General features: G+C 38.2%; 1 protein-coding gene across 2 annotated transcripts in view; it reads left to right on the top strand.

The window, feature by feature from the left end:
- Positions 1–19170, top strand: part of PPP3CA (protein phosphatase 3 catalytic subunit alpha) — a 168067-nt gene that overhangs the window by 115495 nt on the left and 33402 nt on the right. For both annotated transcript variants that reach the window (XM_057384978.1, XM_057384979.1), the window contains exons 3-6: positions 3099–3223; positions 11732–11843; positions 12706–12851; positions 14702–14841. In XM_057384978.1, coding sequence (XP_057240961.1) covers positions 3099–3223; positions 11732–11843; positions 12706–12851; positions 14702–14841 — 523 coding nt within the window. The remainder of the gene's footprint in view (positions 1–3098; positions 3224–11731; positions 11844–12705; positions 12852–14701; positions 14842–19170) is intronic.

Genomic DNA, 19170 nt, shown 5'->3' with positions numbered 1-19170 from the left:
ATGCTTTATGTTCCCTGTGCTCATAGTTGAAATCCATAAGTAGATTGATCCTGAAGATCTTCATTAAGAATTTAATTTCCTGCTTTAGTGTGCTGTGTTTTGTTATTATTTGATGAAAAAATGTTCATTCCTCTTTGCATGTGTTGTTTGAYAGCAAGAGCTCCAGCACCAAAAGAGGAGGTAAGGAAAAAGGAGGTGTCTGGCAAAATTAACAGGAACAACAGATTCAATGCTAACATTTGTAAAAGAGTAAATCTGGATATACAATGACTAGTCTGCTTTTAATTTTTTTTTGTAACAAGAAGGAGGAAGGTAGTGGACTTAGAGTGGAGTGGATATGGAACCTCTCCTGTGGGCTCTTGGTGGGATGGTGCTGCAAATTCTTTGTTTGTGATSCAACGCTGCAATATGATGTGAGGACTGTGGCAGAGTTACTGGTTGGTGGAAGTTTCTGCCTTTACAAATGGAAATACAATGCTGGATCTCTTTTGCCCCCACYTAATGAAAGATAAATCATAGATTCAGCTGCCTGGGAAATCTTCCAGGTTTGAGATTCATAGGAATTTAGAGTTGGAAAAGGAAGGTGGCAGAAGCATATAGCTTTAGAAGCAGTGGCAGTTGTTTTCAAACTATAAGTAGTGCATAGTACTGTATGCATGCAAAATTGCCCCTTTAATTCACTTGTACATCAGGCTGTTCATCAGAATGTGAATACATGGGTTTTACATTGCAAGGACATTTCAAGCCTATACATGCAAACCTGGAAAGTATAAAGTCTGTAAACTCTTTCATCCTATTCCAAGCGAAATAGTAATTGGATTAACTGCATGTAACATTGTAGTTTACAAGGAACTCTGGGATCTGACCATAATAAATTAGACATCAATGCTAACTCTTAATTTTGAGCATCTTCCTCTGTCTGCTTTTACYTGCTGATTTTAAGTTTCTCTTTTGGAACCACTTTAATTGACAAGGTTAGTTTTGAGCGCTGGGCTTTTCAACTTTCCATCTTTGGGGCATTTTTTTTTTGTTTTGTTTTTCCTGGATACATTTTGGCATCTATTGCTAAGTATAAACAAAGTGTGCAAAGTGCCTAGAATATCCATCGAGTATCCATTTTCAAGACCAGTTCAGACTTTTGCAAGTTGGGGGATTGCTGCAGGGCTTTGCACTTTTTATTTCTGTCCTGTTCACTGATTTGCTCACTGCTTTTCTGACTCGTGACAAATCCAGGGACATGCAGCTGCTTGCAGAAAGCTTCCTAACCTTTCTGGTTTCTCTGTAATGGGCTCAGTATTTACCTGTTCATACACGTCTGCATACCCAAAGAAAAAGTCTGGTTTCTTTGTGCTTCAAATAAAGTAAAAAAGTCAAATCCATTTTAAAGTCTTTCAGTCTTGTTCAACTTTAGGTTTTTGCAGTTGGAGCAAATGGGGGTGGGCGATAATTGGTAGAGCTGTACAGTTATGTAACTAAAAGCTTTTCTGCTGGAAGTTGGAGAGCAGATTGYCTGGCCATCAAATTGCGACACGTGTTTTTAATCTTCCCACAGTGTCCATGCAGAGGAGTGCAGTCAAGTGTGTATTGGTTTGGTAGATTAATGTGTTCAAAAAAAGATGTTACCAAAAAWTTTCCTTTGGGGTGCAAACTTTTTTTTAGAGAAACAGTGGTGGTGTTATTCCATTGGGAGATTGAAATAGTATTTATTTTGCATAATTAATGGCAGATTTTTATTCCTAGGTTGAAACCGTAACTGTTGATGGCTTTTAGYATGAACATTGTCTTCTGAAACTCACAGTGAGGAATCAACTAGTTAAAAGACCATACAGTGTATCACAGTGGTGATAAGATAAAATATGCTATTTTATGGGGAAGATATCATGTTACTATCACAGAAGAATGGTCAACTAACCAAGAATCATGAATTGTGTCACCAGTTTCACATAAATGTTCATGAAAGGAGTGGCTGGGACATCAGTGGGTTTTTTCTGTACCCAGAGGGTGGGTGGGTGGGTGGTTGGTTTGTTTTAGGTGGGGGTTCTTTTTGGCTTTTGTATTTAGTTTTTTGATTGACTCTATATGGATCCTATTATTAGTGTATACATTCAGAGAAAAGTGATACAAATACTGAACTATGGTGTGAACTGGACTGAGATGAAAGAACACTTTGCACTGTGAGTTTTGTGGATTTGGTGTTGGCAGCAGTTGTGTATAGTCCTTTTGTATCTACATGGAGTTGTGACATCGGCTTCTCCATGGTATGATGATAAATGTGAGGTTTGCTTAGCTGTGGTGGAATGAGGCCATCACCTGAAAGAGAGGCCATTACCTGAATTTTACAAAATAAGGGCTGTTTTGGACCCTTGGTTTTATTCAGCAACTTCAAAATTGCCCCTACTGTGTGAAAATCAGACTTTTTTGGTTGGTTTGTTGGGTCACTGAAGGGAAAACCAGTCTAAAGTGACCTCAGTACCAGTCAGGGCTGGTAACATCACYTTTGTTAAGGATCATTGCCATAAAAAACCCAGGCTTGACCCTAAATCGGCTGGGGGTGGGGGGGGAAGTTCACCTCACTCGGATAGAAGAAATAAAGCAAGGCAAAAACAAGTTTTGACACTGCACTCTACATTAGGCATCCATGATGTTCCCCAAAAGCATTCCTGCCTTCCTGCAGATGCTTGAAATCACCCAGCACAGGACGGGTGGGCTTTGCATTTTATGGAAAGGCTGTTGRTGTTCCTGGGTTTAAGATGAGGAAAATATAGGAGTAATTTGAAAAGAAAGAGTAACCTTGCTTAAACACGTTCACTTTTTCAGGCAGTTTTGGTTTGTCTTACTGCTCTTGCCAGTGTTGTGTGCTCTGGTGGATGTTCCAGGAATGGGCAGATACCTGTGAAAATAATTATAGACCAGAGATGAACATCATAGAAAAAAAAAACAGCTTCTACTGAGCAGCTGCCACTGCTCAACTCATGTTTAACCATTGAATGATGCACAAAATTGTCATAACATATCTTATAACATAGTGACTTTGGATTGTATGTGCCCAAGATGATTTTTGCATGATGAATCTGAATATTGCTTCTCTTCTCTTCTAGTTTGTGGAGACATCCATGGTCAGTTCTTTGACTTGATGAAACTGTTTGAAGTGGGAGGTTCTCCTGCCAACACGCGGTACCTCTTCCTGGGGGACTAYGTGGACAGAGGGTACTTCAGCATTGAAGTAAGTTTCTAATTCATGGGTTTGGGTGCAAAACTGCTTACTTTCATGTGTTAACTAGTTCAGGAGTACTGAGGCTCTTCACAGATCCCATGTTAATATTGCTGGTGGTGTTTTTTATTTTTTTTTTTTTTGTAAAGATTGCTTGGCATCCAGCCAAATCTCTCTATAGCTGTGCTGGAGAGCTGACACAGAATGGTGCAAACTAGTGGCCATCTAAATATAGCACAGGAGGCAGTGTGCTCTGCAGCTTGGGAAAGCTRAATAGCCTGAGTAGACTTGAGCTATTAGAAAAGAGACATGACAGAAAAACTAAACCCACGACCCGTAGTTTAGTTTGACCTTCAGGTTTATTTGATCCGAGTTTCCTGGATGTGATATTTTAGGAGAATGGAAGGACTARATGAGAGGCAAATGGGACAAAAAGGCAGCACATAGCATGCTGTGCTGGAAAGAATGAGTAAGTTCTGTTTAGATCTGGCATGCAGGAGTGCATGATCTCTGCCTTTTGATGCAGCACTTGACTCCACAGAGAAGTGATGCACGAGTGCCCTGTTCATGGTGCTGAGACCTGGTGCAGTTTCCAGGTCAGGCTGTAGAATGTGGAGAYCAAATGACATCTTTAGCTGGCTTATGAGAGACACAGTGTTTTATCCAACACACCAACTTTTACTAGAAGTGAGGAAAATATCAGGGCCAAACCCTCTGTTCCAGTGCTAATAAAACAAACTAGATTTTTCTTGCTATTCTGTGTTAACTGCTTGGTTTTACAAACTGACRAGATGAGGTGCACAACTATTGAATAAAACCTGATGTGGATTTGTTTGTGTGGGTTATAGTTGATCTGGTCAAGGAACAGTCAATCAGAAACCCTTGCAGCATCTCTTGATCTACAGCCTGACTGTTTCTCTGAAAAGCTCAGACTTGAACTCCCCTTGACTCATGGCAGAATGCCCATTATCTGTTGGAAGCAGTGTAGCTCCCATGATACATCTGTGTGTCTGTGACTAGGTTAGATGGCATCATATGAGAGCACATACACTGCTGTTTCCTTCTACTTACTGCATCAAATTACACTGTTGCCATATTGGTATAAAAGTCTAAAAGGCCAAGCAGCTGAGTTGTTTATGTGTTTGGAAAACAGATCAGTGCATCATCTTGCCAGTGTTATGCTTATACTGTGAAGTTTCTGAAAAATTAGATTCTGTAAAACTACTTTTGCTTTATTAGTTCATTTTCAAACTTAATTTCAAATGTTAACAGACTCTTTTGGCACATTTTACAAATAGAAATATGCCGTTCCAAGTACAGATGCTCTAAAAACTGAAGAATTGCAAGGTTCTTTCGCCCACCTGCTAAAAATCAATATAGTCAGGATTTAATCTCATAGTGAAGTCAGCACTTGGATTGTGATTTTTTTCAAGTTTAAGTTCATGATTTTCTTGAGAACCWATCCACAGTGAGCTGTGAGCTAAATCATTACTGTGGATTACCATGCTGGATTGCTTGGGGAAGATTGGGAAGGAGGAGCAGGAGAAGCTTCTCAGACTTACACCACTGTGCAGCTCTGTCTTGAACTACCATTTCTGAGCTGTGATAACCTCATTCATATCTCCTGCAGTCATTGATTTAGACAAAATGTGTCTGGAAGAGGAGAATTTTGTCTTCAACCCTATACACACAGGCTTTTAATATATGAAATAGAACAAATGGATTTGCTGCAGCTTTCAAGKGCTTCTCTGACAGTTTACCAAAATCTGTTCCCGGGCTATTACCAATCAAAGAAATAGCAAGCCATATGAAACAAAGAAAATAGCTCTGTAGAGGGAATAATCCCCTTAAAATCTCTCARATTTCGCAACCTGTCCATACTTACTTGGCAAATTGTATTCTGAATTCAGGTTTTCCATTCTGGAACACTGCGTTTTCACTGGAAGCACTATTGRCTTCTGCCAGGAAATATCTCAGCTGTCACTTACGTATTTCTTTTGTATGTAAGAATCTCAAATAACTACTTTTTTTTTTGGTCACATAACTGATTTTCCCCACCTGTCACCTTGATTAAAGAATGCCATTGAAAGGAAAGGCAGGTTTCTGTTTTGTAAGTATATTTGGATGTAGAGCTGTGCATGCAGGCATGAACTCAGCACAATAAGTAGTGACAAGGAAAGGAAAATTGTGAAGAATGCGACTTGGCATTTAGAGAGGGAGGATGTTTTTGGTGGAGAAGGGGACCTGAGTACATAGATCAGGCACCAGCTCTTGTCAGTGCTTTGTGCTGGGGGAGTCATACTGGTAAACAGCCCTARCCTCAGTTCGTATTTCTACCACGCCTGTCACATACTGATCTCTCTTCCATCGATATCCTGGCTCCCTTTTCTGCTGTGGAGACATGAGACTGTTGCAGTTCTGGGGTCTTTCCAAAAGAATTAAGTAGCTGGCCCAAGGCACTAATCATGAGTAATAAAAGCTTTAAAAAAAAATTCCCCTTGATTGCCATGTGATCTCTAGTGTAAAAGTGACACCATTGAGCTTAGACCGAGCTGAGTTTTGATAGTGGGCGAGATAATCCTTCTCTGTGGGCTGCAAAGCATTTGGGATTCTTCTGGATGAAAGGTACTACATAATGCAAGCTATTATCATTAAGAACAGAGAAAGAAATTGCATAAGGTAGGTGGAAGGCATTTGATAATTCAGAGGGAAAAAGAGAAAAGTGTTTGTATCAGGCACTCAACAGAAACGTCAGTCCTTGCCCTGTGGAGCTTTCGATCCAAGGGTTCAATTCTTCATGTGCATGCTCCATTTTTACTGAAGTTAGCCTCATTGCTTGAAGGGGTGTGTGTTTTGTGTCTTTTATATTAGTTCTAAGCAAYGAGTCAAAGGAGGAGAGACTGATAGAGAAATTACAAGAGGTAAAATTAAAAAAAWGTCAAATTATAGATAGAATGAGATGAGGTTTCTTGGCACAGACAGAATCTTTATTCCATATCTGTGTTCTCTTTTTCATTTGACCTTTTGGCAGAGCCTGGGCATTTCTTCACTTAGAATAACAAATTTCTGCAATTTAATATGGTCCATTTGTTTCCTTGGCTATATAACTGATACCATAACCCTCTTGTGCACTGTTCCAGGGGTTTGACTCCAGAGTAGAAGAAACCCTTTGGTTTTCRCTTTCAAACAAGTTTTATGGTCATGGAGAGTAGAAACCCAAATGATCAAAACAGAGGGCTATTTTAAAATCTAAAGACTAGCTAGAAGATAAGTGGTTCTGCAGGAATAGGTTGTAAGGGASAATGACTGATCTCTCTACCTGAGTCTGAAAACTCTTTTTTTGAAAGGCAGACATAAATGCTGTGTGGTATAGGGAGGAGTGTACATATAAATGGTTTCTCATCTCAATCTTCGAAAAGTTACAGATGATACCAATGATAAGGCATTAATAATGATATGTAAACCAACTGCTGGAATTATTTTCTTGCTTAATCCCTTATAACAGCAAACCATCTTATATGTCAATTGATTATCATAAGATACGTAGTAATCATTTTTGACAGAGGAAAGAATTAAAATATGGAGAATCAAACCAATGTTAAAAACAAACTGGAGTTATGCTTTGGGTTCAAAACATGCATGCATTTCCCTTCCTGAATGCAAAYATTCAAATATCAGAGGGTGAAACTGGTTTTGTGGTATTTCAGCAAGAACAAAAGGAGGTGTTTGGAGTGAGACTGCAATTTGACCACTGACCTTGCACCAATTAAAAAAAGCATCTGGTGTTTGAGATGCTTTTGAACTCAGCAAACTGTTGAATTTAACTGGTCTCTCTCAAGAAAGCAATTACATATAAATAAGTTCATGTTGGTAAACTGTGGGTGAAGTTAATGCTATTGAAGTTGGTGTTTATTATCTCTCAAGTTTCTGTGAACTTTTGGGGACTTCATTCGAAGAACAAACACCTTTCAGCATCCCCTGTTACTGTAGTGTGTTAGTGTTTTCCAGTAAAACAGCTTGATTTGAAATAGTTTGAGCTGGTCAGGAATAGTTCACCAGTGAAGTCAATAGTTTTTTCAGTTCTCTTAGAGCAAAGAAAGTCCTAGGACTTTAATTATCCTGAATTTCCTTGTCCTTTCTTTCTACAGACCAGAAGCAAATACTTTTCTTCATAGCAACAATTTGCATCTTAYGAGATCTCATTTTTTTTGTATGGCAGTGCTCCTCAGAGCTGTGAATATAATATTCAGTAACTAAACAAATTCAGATTATTTTATATACATTGTATTCCCAACCTGGAACATCTGTTTGTGTCAGGACCATCCTTGCAGCTTGACTGGTTCTGTGTCTTCTGCTCCCCATGCGAATCCCCCACATTCTGAGAACTCCTTTTGGCTGCAGGGGAAGAACATGAGGTGGAACCATCTCCCCTGCATTTGATTCCATCTTTGTGGGACCCAAAGAACAGAGAACGGCTCAGAGAACAGCTGAAGCCAAGGCACAAGGTCCAAAAGGAGAGTTAGGAACCACTACTTGAATACCTGTTTAGAAAGTACCAGCTATAAGAATTTGAATAACATTTAAGAAAAATAATTTCCTTGTCATTTTTTGGTTGAAAAAGAGATATTTCTTTTTGAATTTTTAAAAATCTTTTCTGATATTCTTTTTAAAAGCTGAAATGGGAGTAAGGTGGTTTAAACTTTAGCAAACAGCATATTGTGATTTTGCTGAAATCCTAATTGTAGAGAAGACAATACTTTTTTCTTTATTTGCAACAGTGTTCAGAATTTTCTTTGTGCTTAAGGGGTAGTAGCTCAGAATTGGCACTAAGTTGTATCTCATGTGAGTATTCTGGTTGCAGTTGTGATGTATCTTTATTTGTCTCTGAAATCATGCCCTAATAGTCATCTCAGCAGCGTGAATGCCGCTGTGTGTGTAAAAAGGTGCATGGTTTCCTTTGGCATAGTTGCTCCATTTTAGGAAGCTGTACCTGTGCTGTACTGTGTTGGTATCACTATTTCACTGCAGTTAAAGTGATGCAGTTTTTATACTTYGGTGAGGTGTGTGTTAGAGAATGAAAAAGCAGCACCAGTTCCACAGGTCACAGAGCATCGGTGGAGACCTTAGCAATGTGTGGCTCAGATTATCCTTTCCAGTATGAATTACCTCACACTTATTCACACTTAATTTCACCTGCTGGAGGAGTTGGAGGGGGTCACCGTGCTGTCAGTCATTTGGAGGGGGAGTTCACCTTTTGTGTCCCACGCAAAGCAACACAAATGACAGTGAGCAGCATCACTCCCGAGTGAGTGCGGTGTCACAGGTGGGGCTGTGGCTGCACTTGAGTGGCCACTCTGATGGTTTTTCAAGGCTCTTTGTTTTAATCACATCATTTGAGATGTGGAATTGTGCAAATKCTCAAATTCAGCATGCAGCAGTGGAGTTAAATCCCAGATCTGTTTGKAATATGTGGCCCTTTGGCTTATGCAGAGTTTAATTGCACAGACCTTTTCTTTCCTGAAGCTGAGGTTGCCAGAACCTCAGCAGGAAAACAGCTTGACTATGGGAGCTGGGAGGTGGGCATAGTTCCTCTTTGTTACAAACTTTATCTGCTATTTCAACAGCTGGAAGACACTAAACAAGCAGAGGCTTCAGGGCCCTCACTTAAGGGCTGTAACTTTTAAAAATTTACTTTTTTTATTTTTTAGTAGGATGAAACAAAACAGGCAAAAAGCACCTTACAGATGTCTAGATTATATGGTCCTCACTGTACATTTTGCATGTTACAGCAGAGCTGATGTTTAGAATGTTCTTAATGAAAAAGTGGAAGGAAAAAAGGTGTTTTAAAATTTATGACGGGGAAGCAGTATTATGAAATACTTGAAGACTGTAAGCTCAGATTTTCAACAAGGGCAATTAATCATAAGTCTTTTGACTTTGCTAAGAATTATGATATACCMAGCATATCATAATAGGAAAAAATCAAAATGTTTGCTCATGAGAGATCATTTGGACATAAGGTTTTTTTTATGTAAATGACTGTAAGTTGAAAAGCCATKAAAATTGTTGCCCTCATATTTGCTATTAGAGGACATGAGGAAAAAAACTCTGCTAATTAGTTCTTATTTACTGTTACAACATTACTTCACTGGACTACTGAAAAGGGAGAAAATTAAAGGAATCATGTAAACAAAATAAACCATTGATACAGTACTGCATAACTATAGAAAACAACATAAAGTGTGAATGATGGGCTTACATTGCTTGAACAGTGGCAGGGAAATGGAACTTTCTGGACTGTATTGATTCTCTGTTATCTTCTGTCTGGTTCTCATGAAAGAGAAGGAAGGAAGCATAGAAAARAAAGAAAAAATGGATCTGTGATAAGCAAATGTACCTAAAGTAAAAAAGATTAAAAGTCTGTCTTTACTGATTTTCCCTGCTTTCCAGATCTGAATAATATTTTAAGTAYAGAGTGCTTGTTTTAATCTTGCCAAAGCTTTAGGGAAATGAAAAACTTAGTTACATGGTCATTGTAAACCATTTTTTTTAATATGTCATTTCATCTAATCACTAATTGTGCTTTTCTGAAGATGTTTTGGCAGGATTAGAAGCTCTGAGGKAACTTGGATACAATTTTAAAAGCTGCAGCTTTTCTTGCATGGATGGAGGTGTCACTTTAAACTTCTTGTCTCACAACATTGACATCAATTTTTGCATTAGTCAGTAAGTTTAAAGGAGTGGAAGKTACTGGAAATTTTTGGTGGAATGAAGGAGTCATCATCAAAGAGACAGAGAATTGCAGTGGTGGTGTGGAAAGTGCAGRTTTCTTTCCCCATTGGAGTGAAACCCTCAAACCCAAGTCTGCTGTAGCTCATGCAGAGACAGAAAACTTTCCCCAGGAACACCCTTTGTGGTTGTTTTGGGCCACAAGAGATGATTCCTGTGCCCTGACMCCATAATTCTATGGTGGATTACCTTAGCATGGTTACCCTGGTATTCTGACCCTCGCTTCCTGCAGTGGCAGGGAGGTGGAAGAATTGGCATGAGCTGGGAGACCTTCTCTGTGTTTCCAAGGGGGACAATCAGTTTTGCAGTTCCTGGAGTATACTGGGTGGATTTCTGCTGTTTTCCTCTGGCTGTAGACCCTCTGAGGAGAAGAACAGAAATTACAGATAACAGAGCATTCARATGTTTACCTTTAGGAAATTCAAGWCAAAGAGCAGCAGTATAAAACCCCTGCTGCCGTGTGATTGACTGTGGATGGTCAAATCCTTTCTTCTTTCCCTTTTTCTCTTATAAGTTGACTTTGCAGCAAACAAGGGAGCTGAAATCTGCACGTTGAGATGATTAAAGTAATTATTCAGCTCWTTTTCAAGGCACTCTGAATTGTAGAAGGGAATTCACACTATAATGTGGAGGCATTACACTGACAACAATGCTGATGTTATTCTAAGCTGAAACCATAGTTCAAGTACATTCTGAATTTCCARTCTGTTGATGATTAAGTTAAATAAAATTATTTTTTTTCCCCAGGAGAACAGAGGGAGTGTTAGGAAGTAGTTGTTAATGAAAATGGTGCATTTTTTGACACCTTTTAGTTCTTGTGCAGCATTTTTCTAGTTCAGGGGTATATAAGTAAGGAAAGGGTAGGGGAAAAAATGTTCAGTTTTTTTAGCTACTATTTTTGAGAGCCTGTTGTCTGTGCAGTGTCCTTGCAGGCAGTGGGCTCATCTCATGGGATGAGTGGGTCTTATTTTCATCAACTTTCTTGGGGCTGTGWGTTTGTTTTCAAAACAAATATTTTAATTGGGTGGTTTAGAGAGGTCTGAGCAGAGCTTAGCCTCTCCAAGTCTTCTTTTTTCTCTTTAAAAACATGTCTAGAAGAAATGTCATCTCAAATAGAAATCTTTAGGGAGGAGAAAAGGCATTATAAAAGCTTTGTAGTAATTTCAGTTAATGCAAGAGCTTTGTGGGTCTTTTCACCCCAGTTGTATGTACAGAACAACATTAAATGAAAAATGAGCAAGCTTTCATGTAAAAATGATGTCATTCTGAAAGCTGAGGTATTTCCTGAAGCGTGAGTTAAATTGTTCTGAGGCAAATTTTCCTTAGGCTCGGAAATGCAGATCTTCCGGTGGAATTGTTTCCACAGAAGGTTCTGCATAACCTTCCAGGTGGAGAGCCTGCATTTCATTTTGGAGCTGCACAGCAATTGCTGTGTGAGATCTGGGGCAGCTGAAGGCAGCACAGAGCTGACCAGGGAGATGCCACTCAGCAAAGTGTAAAATTCTATCAAAATTTATCCTTACCAGGTTCATCCAGTCCATGCTGAAGTGCAGAGAAGTGTTTGAATGGAGTCTACAAACAATGAAGTTAATTGTTTGAAAATAAATGCTTTACACTGATTACTTTTACTTTTTCTGCTAGTTTTTTGTGGTGGAGAGGAATGTAAATTGTTGTGTTATGTTTATGTCATTAATTATGAACTCTGTTTTTCCTTCTTGTTCTGATTCRCAGTGTGTGCTGTACTTGTGGGCCTTGAAAATCCTTTACCCCAAAACACTGTTTTTACTTCGTGGGAACCATGAATGTAGACATTTAACAGAGTATTTCACATTTAAGCAAGAATGTAAGTCTATCTTATCTTCCTCCTCTTAACTTCTTTTTCAGCAACTTAATTTGTTATTTTACAAGCAGTCGATACTGGTTCACTATCAGCATTTTTTCATGTGTTTTGCATGTTAAGTGGCCTTGAACTTTTCAGTGTGCTTTTATTGTATTAACTCCTTTCTGTRTTGCAAGAAAGGATGCAGTGACATATAAAAGCTCATTAGATGTAGACCTTTACCTGCACAATGAAGCTTTTTTTTTTTTCCCTGTGACGATGTAAGATGAAACTATTGCCATAAGTCTGTGTTTCCTTTTCACACTGGGGATAAAGGAAATGTTAATTGGCTCAAAGGTTTCATGGTTTACTGAGTTTAATATGCATATTGGTAAATTAACATTTCAGCTTCATTGTACCATCGCATTCATTTCATAGTGGCATTTCTGTAGATAATTAATTATAAGGGACTGAGCTAAAGTTCTGGCCATTTCATAGAGAGTATACTGAGTTATAACAATGATACTCATTCAGCAGATGTACAGATTCATACAGAGTAGAAATGCTAGACTAAAATGTTATATTCAGTTGTTTATTTACAGTTTTTAAGAAAAAATATGATAAGCTCTTAACAATTTCACCTCAGAACAGAAAGGTTTTTTCTAGCAGTGGATCACAGTAATCCCATATATATCTTTGCATGAAGCAAAAGTTTGGGTACTGTCCTCAGTACCAGATTAGTGAGAGAGTACTACCAGAGTAGTGAGAGAACAAGTTTGTTCTCTCAGTATAAGGAGGGATATCTTCAGTTAAAGGATATTAAGCACATTCCTTTTTCCTCTTAAATATTGATGGCACTTTCTGTTACCATCYTCATCTTGAAAAGGTAAAATCAAATATTCAGAACGTGTATAYGATGCCTGCATGGATGCCTTTGACTGCCTTCCCTTGGCTGCTCTGATGAACCAACAGTTCCTGTGTGTACATGGTGGCTTGTCTCCCGAGATCAACACCYTAGATGACATCAGAAAAGTAAGTCTTTTAGGTATTAAATGGTAGCACAYCTGAGCACACAGTCTGATGGCTCCTTGTGCCTTGTTAAGCAWTCTGTGCTTTCTTGGAGATACAAAAATAGCTGTGGAAAAACCTCACAGTACGTAAAAGATGTAGCAAAAAAGGATTATATGATCTCAATTAATACAGTTGGTATTTTTTTAACAGTCAAGAGCTTCATTCTGTATAGGTCCCACCATATTTTTAAYAGTTCTGCACTTGAGTGCCTAGCAAATTGTCTGGGTGAGGCTTAATAAGTTCATGGTTGTCATACTCTTATGTTCTGAGAAGATTCTCAGAAATCTCATGAAAGTTCAGAGAACAATATCGAACAGATTCTTCATTTAATCCAGTGCTGTTGCTTGTTATCAAGGATTTATTTTTTCATTTTTTGTAGAAGAGATCTCAGTTGATATTTCTAAAAAGAGGTATTTATACTTTTCATTTTTAGTGTTCCCAGCTTTCAAGTAAGGTAATTTAAAGGTAATTTATCCTCTGAGGTTAATTTGTAGTCTAATAAGAAATTAATATAGTTTAAAAAACCCAACTTGAGCCACTAATTGCACGTTTTGGTTTAAATGCAATTAGTTTAAGGTATTGACTGCACTTTCAAAATTACTGAATGCAAAGTTTTGTTTCTGAGGTAAAGGTTCACTCCTCAGTATACAAAAATGCTCTATCTAAAAATTAACTGTCTCTGCAACAGCATAATGGTAGARTAAAGGTGTTTAGCTCTCAGATTCTAGATTAGGTTCATTATCATCTTCACCWTCCCCCTGCCCAACCCAGCAGGTTTACTTATCTTTGGCAATCAGCAGAAATTGGGTTTGCATATTTATAAATTTTTGTTAATTTAAGTGGATTGTAATTGCATAAGCATTAATTGGAAAGGGCTGAAATAAGAAATGTAGGTATGCTGTGAATATGGCAAGATGAGAACACAAAGGTAAAATTGTAGAGGTCTCTTATGAAAACTTTCTGACTAACTGTTGAAAACATATAAAACCGATTTTTTTCTCTTTGAGATTTGGAGAGGGGAATGTCTGCTAGGTACCCACTAGCTACTGAATCATTGCTTAAACTTTCTGGTCAGAGTCGAGAAAGTTTTGGACTGCAAGCCTTATTCATACATCCATCTTAACAGGGCTGATCTTACATGAAAGAATTCTTGAGATGACACATGGGGTTTTTATACTAAAGAGTTCTTGAAGAAGAACACTGATTTTTATTTTTTTTTTTTATTTTGCTATACTTTATCTTATTTGCAGTATGATTCTATGTAATTTGAAGTTTTGCGTGCCCATAGTAAGATCAGAAAGAGGAGTTTTTAACTGCTCAATTAGGGTTAAGAGTATGGGAGCAACAASATTGTCATGGCAAGATGCTGTAATGCAGAGATTAGATACATTTTTTTGTGCAAATGTGTATAAATCTAAATGAGAACTTGCTTTGAAATAACTGCTGTATTTTCTTGAGGGGCCCCATTTACATAAATTGAGTGCCATAAGGTTTGGAACACAGAAATACAGAAATTCCACTGGAATACTTGCAAAAAGCAGTAGAAAAGGCAAAAGAAAGCAAAAATTAATGTAGAATAGAAATCTACTGTATCTCCTGACTTTCAGTATTATCTCTTCCTTTTACCACGTCAGTGTTAGCAAGGAATGCTTTACTGCTGCTCAAACTCTGTTGCTGTAAAGCTGAAAAACAGATTCCTGTGGGTCTCTCATTTGCCTGCTGATGGGTCAAAAAATAATCATTTTGCTTCAGTGTCTCTGTGATACACAGTTGAAAGAAGTTAGTATTTCTTTGTCTCCTCTTTTTCTTAGTTAGATCGATTCAAGGAACCACCTGCATATGGACCCATGTGTGACATCCTGTGGTCAGACCCTCTGGAGGATTTTGGAAAYGAGAAGACTCAGGAACACTTCACTCACAACACAGTCAGGGGGTGCTCGTACTTCTACAGGTGACTTTTACTGCTTTCAATAGATTTCTGTAGGTGAACTGCTTCTGGTTTTGCAGTGAAAATGTTGGCTTGAATTTTGTGGCACTACTTAGATAATTAGGCCTTTTTTKCAGATAAATTCATGCTTGTTTTATTTGCATCTCTTTTTTTAAGCCACAATGGGGAAAACCTAAGTTACTTAATTTTATTCACCAAAGCTTGTGTATTTTACTTATTTCTGTTCTTGCACATTAGAGAATGAATGTGTCAGTTCAAAAAAGRGGTACATAACTGCATTTCTAGTTTGAAAATTAAAATTTAATTTCCAGTGAAAGATGCTAGCACTGGAAAACTGATTACCTATTGTTCTGCAGGTTAAATAAAAATTGTGATTTCCCCCACACAGGTACTTTTTTCTCTGAGTTTGGTCAATTTTATTTTATGTTAGGGAAGAATTCTTATCAAGAAATTCAGTATTTGAAGAGCWTTTGTTAAATGAGACTTAATAAGAGCCTGAAATGCAGACAAGTGCCTGTAACATTCTTGCAGAAAAATCTATGTACCTTCCTCTGACAGTGGCAGGATTTTAAAGAATTTAGAGGTTTTTTTAATGGTAATTAAGAAGAAGGACAAGGTACAACGACACCAGAATAGCAAARCTAACAGGGGAGGAGGTTAAATGGCAAAATGAGCAATGCATTCAGTGAAATACTAATTTAAAAATTCTTTTGTTCTGGAGAAGTGTGAAGTTGCTATTGAAATGTTAAGAGGTTGTTGAACTTTTTGAAGCGTAGCAGTTCTGCTTCAACCCATGCCAGTTACACACAAGTCTAAGTCTGCTCAGCAAATTCAGCAGGAGGGAGGAGTCCAGTTCTTCCAGTTGCCTTGGAAAATCTCACCTTGAACGCAGCTGACCTGTAGCTCTTCAGTAACATGTCAGTATTAAAAAGGACCAGTAATAGTGATTTCCCCTCATGAACAGCCTTGTGCATAAATACAGAGCTGCTTATATACTGAGAAAACTTCTAGATTTTAGGTTGGGTGGTTTTTTACCAGAGGTTTGCTTTGTACAATTACCATAAAATTTCCTTAAAATGTGTATCAGTTTCCTCCAGAAAATATATCAGCCCTGATGTGTGTCCTGACTCATATTCAGAAAARTGCATGTTTGAGGAGAAGAGGAAATATTCAGAAGACAGCTAATTATCAGGTCATGTGTGAGGGTTGTATAAGTGCTTCATGATCCCKTCAGAAGGCTGCCTTGGAGTCATGTTGCCAGAAATTCTATAAATGCAAGCATTCCTTTTAAAARAAGTGCCTAGTTGCCCTGGAAAGTGACTCATTTCTTGCCTAATGGTGGTACCTGGTAAAAAAGGTATCCAGCAGTGTGCAATGTCTRATTTTCCTTGCCTTTTCAGTTACTTCCTGAGTAAAGGAACAAATTGCCCTAAACAGGCAGCTCAGCTTGTAAAGGAAGGACTGAATTACRCAGTCCTCCTTGAAGAATGCCTGTTAATAGAATGAYTGTGATTATTCCTCAYTGAATAAAATWTCTTAAGTTTCTTCATTYGTTTCCAGAAAGGAAAGTTAAAAAAAAMAGCATTGAGGATTTTGAATGAAAGTCAGGAAGATTTCAGTCATGCCTGTGAATCAGCTAAAGGATTTCTAGATTATTAAGATCTCCTAATAAATTGTAGGATATATCTGTAATAAATAATTTCTRTTTATCAGAGTTGTTTATTATAATRACAAGTTGSAAGTTWCTTTGCTCYGACTTGAAGTTAGTTTCTAATACAAAAATGCCCTGAGGAAAATAGCAGTAATGTKGATTTCTAACTGTGTGCATGCAAAATGTTAGCACCTTCCAGCTCAGTAGTGCCTGAAGTCTTCTCCATTCAGCCAAAACCCGTTTGTGAAATGTTGGGCCATTTGTATGAGAAAGTATAAAGACTGTAGCTTAGAGTAGTCTGACAARCTTCTCACTTCATTTCTTMCATGATCACTCTCATACAGCCTATWGAATTTCACACTGATCCAGCCTTTCTTCAAGAAGCTTCCTTTTATGTAAGAGTTCTTGAAACTGCTATGGCAGGCACTGTGCAGTGTCAGATCTTGAAACCACGGCCATAACCTGTCATTTGGAGATGTAAAGAATAGTCAGCTTGATTTTCAGAAGAGCTCAGAGTCAACACTTAATGCACACCTTCAGCATCCARCAGCATTTTGCACTGTGGTTTGTGGAAATAGCACAATGCCAAAGTGAAAAGTAACCGTGGAATATAAGGAATTCTTGAAAATACATTAAAGTTTCTGTACCTTAAATAGAACAAAGAGTGATAGGGATGAGATTTAATTTTCCATATGTGAAATTTAAAGTTGTATGTCATTTGTTGTCATGGTCATGTTTCATGCAGTTTTGTGAAAAAGTGGGAATAATTAATGGAGTGCTGGTTGTTTAAATTATTCTTTATTTAAGAGTTAGGCTTTTCTTTCATTCATACCCAAAATAATGTGTTCAGAGTATTTCATAAACAAGAGGGAGTTAATTTGTCCCAGACCCACAGACATACAATTTTTCAGCTGGTCCAGCAAGTAAAGAAGTTTTCCTGTTTACCAGATTATCTAGTTCTTGTCTTGAATTTTTTTAACAAATATTTATTTGCACTTAGCAGTTTGTACTGGTGTTGCCAATGACCCTTTGCACCATAGGCCAGTGGTGCAGTAACTCTCAGGCATTTCTATAAGAAACAGGTTGGACACCAGCAAGAATTTTTTCACTGAAGGGATGCTCGGGCATTGGAGTGGATGCCCAGGGAGGTGGTGAAGTCACTCTCCCTAGAGATGTTCAAGAAAAATTTACCAGCCTTTGATAGCAGTGAAATGGTTCAGCCTTACAAATACTCTGAGGTAGAGTAATAATTTTGGCCCTACAAGCAYGATTTCAGTGCTGTGTTTCACATGCAAGTTAAGTTTCTAAACATGCAAAGACTAAAGAAATTTCTACTGTAAGCTTTTGACGACTGTCTTGTGTTTCAGCTCAGGGTGGGAGGCACAGTTGTATGAATTTTTAATTTTTTTTTAGCAGCAGCATTTTAAACAGATTCTTTTGCCCACTTTCCACTCTTCCTTCTCCCAGGCCAGAAGCTTTTTGCTGCCCTCACATTATCTGCCCAGAATTGCTGGTGGAATTGCTTGTGTGCTCCACCAGGCCTGGGAACGCATCCAAGTTTAAAAGAATGACTCTGCAAAAAAGATGTGTGTTTATTTGCTCTAATCCCATGCAGTTCCCTGTTCCACTTCCCAGTGCAGCTCTGCAGACAGCACAGCTAAGAGCAAGAAAAAGCAGGTGGAAAGGAGTGTTCTGGGAGMTGCTTAGGGCAGCACATCAGCAAACGCATTTGCCTTGAAAAACTTASGTGTGAGGCCAATGGACTTTGCAGAAAACCTATTTTTATATGTGCATGTAATGTTGCAGAAGCTTTTGGACTAAATTTGAATGTTCTCTTTTGAAAGAAATGTATATGCCTCTCTTTTAATGGTATGAAGAGGGATATGAAAAAATTAATTCCATCTTTTTTTTTTCCATTTATTGGTGGAAAAGCAACTGGAAAACATTTACCATTTTGTTTGGTGCTAGCCAAGTATTGCTTCTCTTTTAAAACCACACCGAAGTAATCAGTGGTCATGCAAAAGAGACTCAGAACTAGTAAACTATGCATGAGGCTTTTCATGAAAGAAGGATGCCAAAGGAGGGAATATCAGAGTCACGTACTCCATGGGGAATAACATCTCTGCAGCTTTGCACAGGGGTGTTTTGTTGTYGCTGTGAGTCACGGCTCCTCCGTGATTCAGCATGACACACGAAGGCAGGAGGCTGGGTCGCTCTGGAAAAGCCTGTTGCGTGGGGGATTTCTGTTTGTTTGTTTTCCCTCTTGGCCAACTGCTTTATTTCTGGCTCATCTGAGTTACAGTCTGGGCTCTGCAAAGCAGGGCAAGGAGAAGAGTYTTTCTGGAATGGTAGTGCTCTGAAAAACTAGTAGGGAATTTGATTGCAAGACTGTCAYTTTAATTAAAAATATTAGAAAAAAGATTTCCAAGCAGAAGTCATTTCTGTAAAAGTTTGTTTCTGATAACTTTTGCCATAATCTCTGTTGGCATTTGTAGGACTTCTTGTTTTTTCCTGCTTTATAGGACATGTATTTTTGTGTTGAGGAATATTGTTTGATATAAAGTAGACAAATACTAAGGAAATGCTGGATAGCATGTGTAAAAACTGGAAATGGTGCAAACTTTGCTTCTCCCCAGCCTCTGCTTCAACAACAAGCTCAAGAAAAATGCCTGCAAGTTGCT

The sequence above is a fragment of the Malurus melanocephalus genome, unplaced genomic scaffold (assembly GCF_030028575.1).
Source record: "Malurus melanocephalus ecotype Western Australia unplaced genomic scaffold, MMel_1.1 scaffold_764, whole genome shotgun sequence".
NCBI classification, from domain to species: domain Eukaryota; kingdom Metazoa; phylum Chordata; class Aves; order Passeriformes; family Maluridae; genus Malurus; species Malurus melanocephalus.
This window is presented reverse-complemented; position numbering and strand designations above follow the sequence as displayed.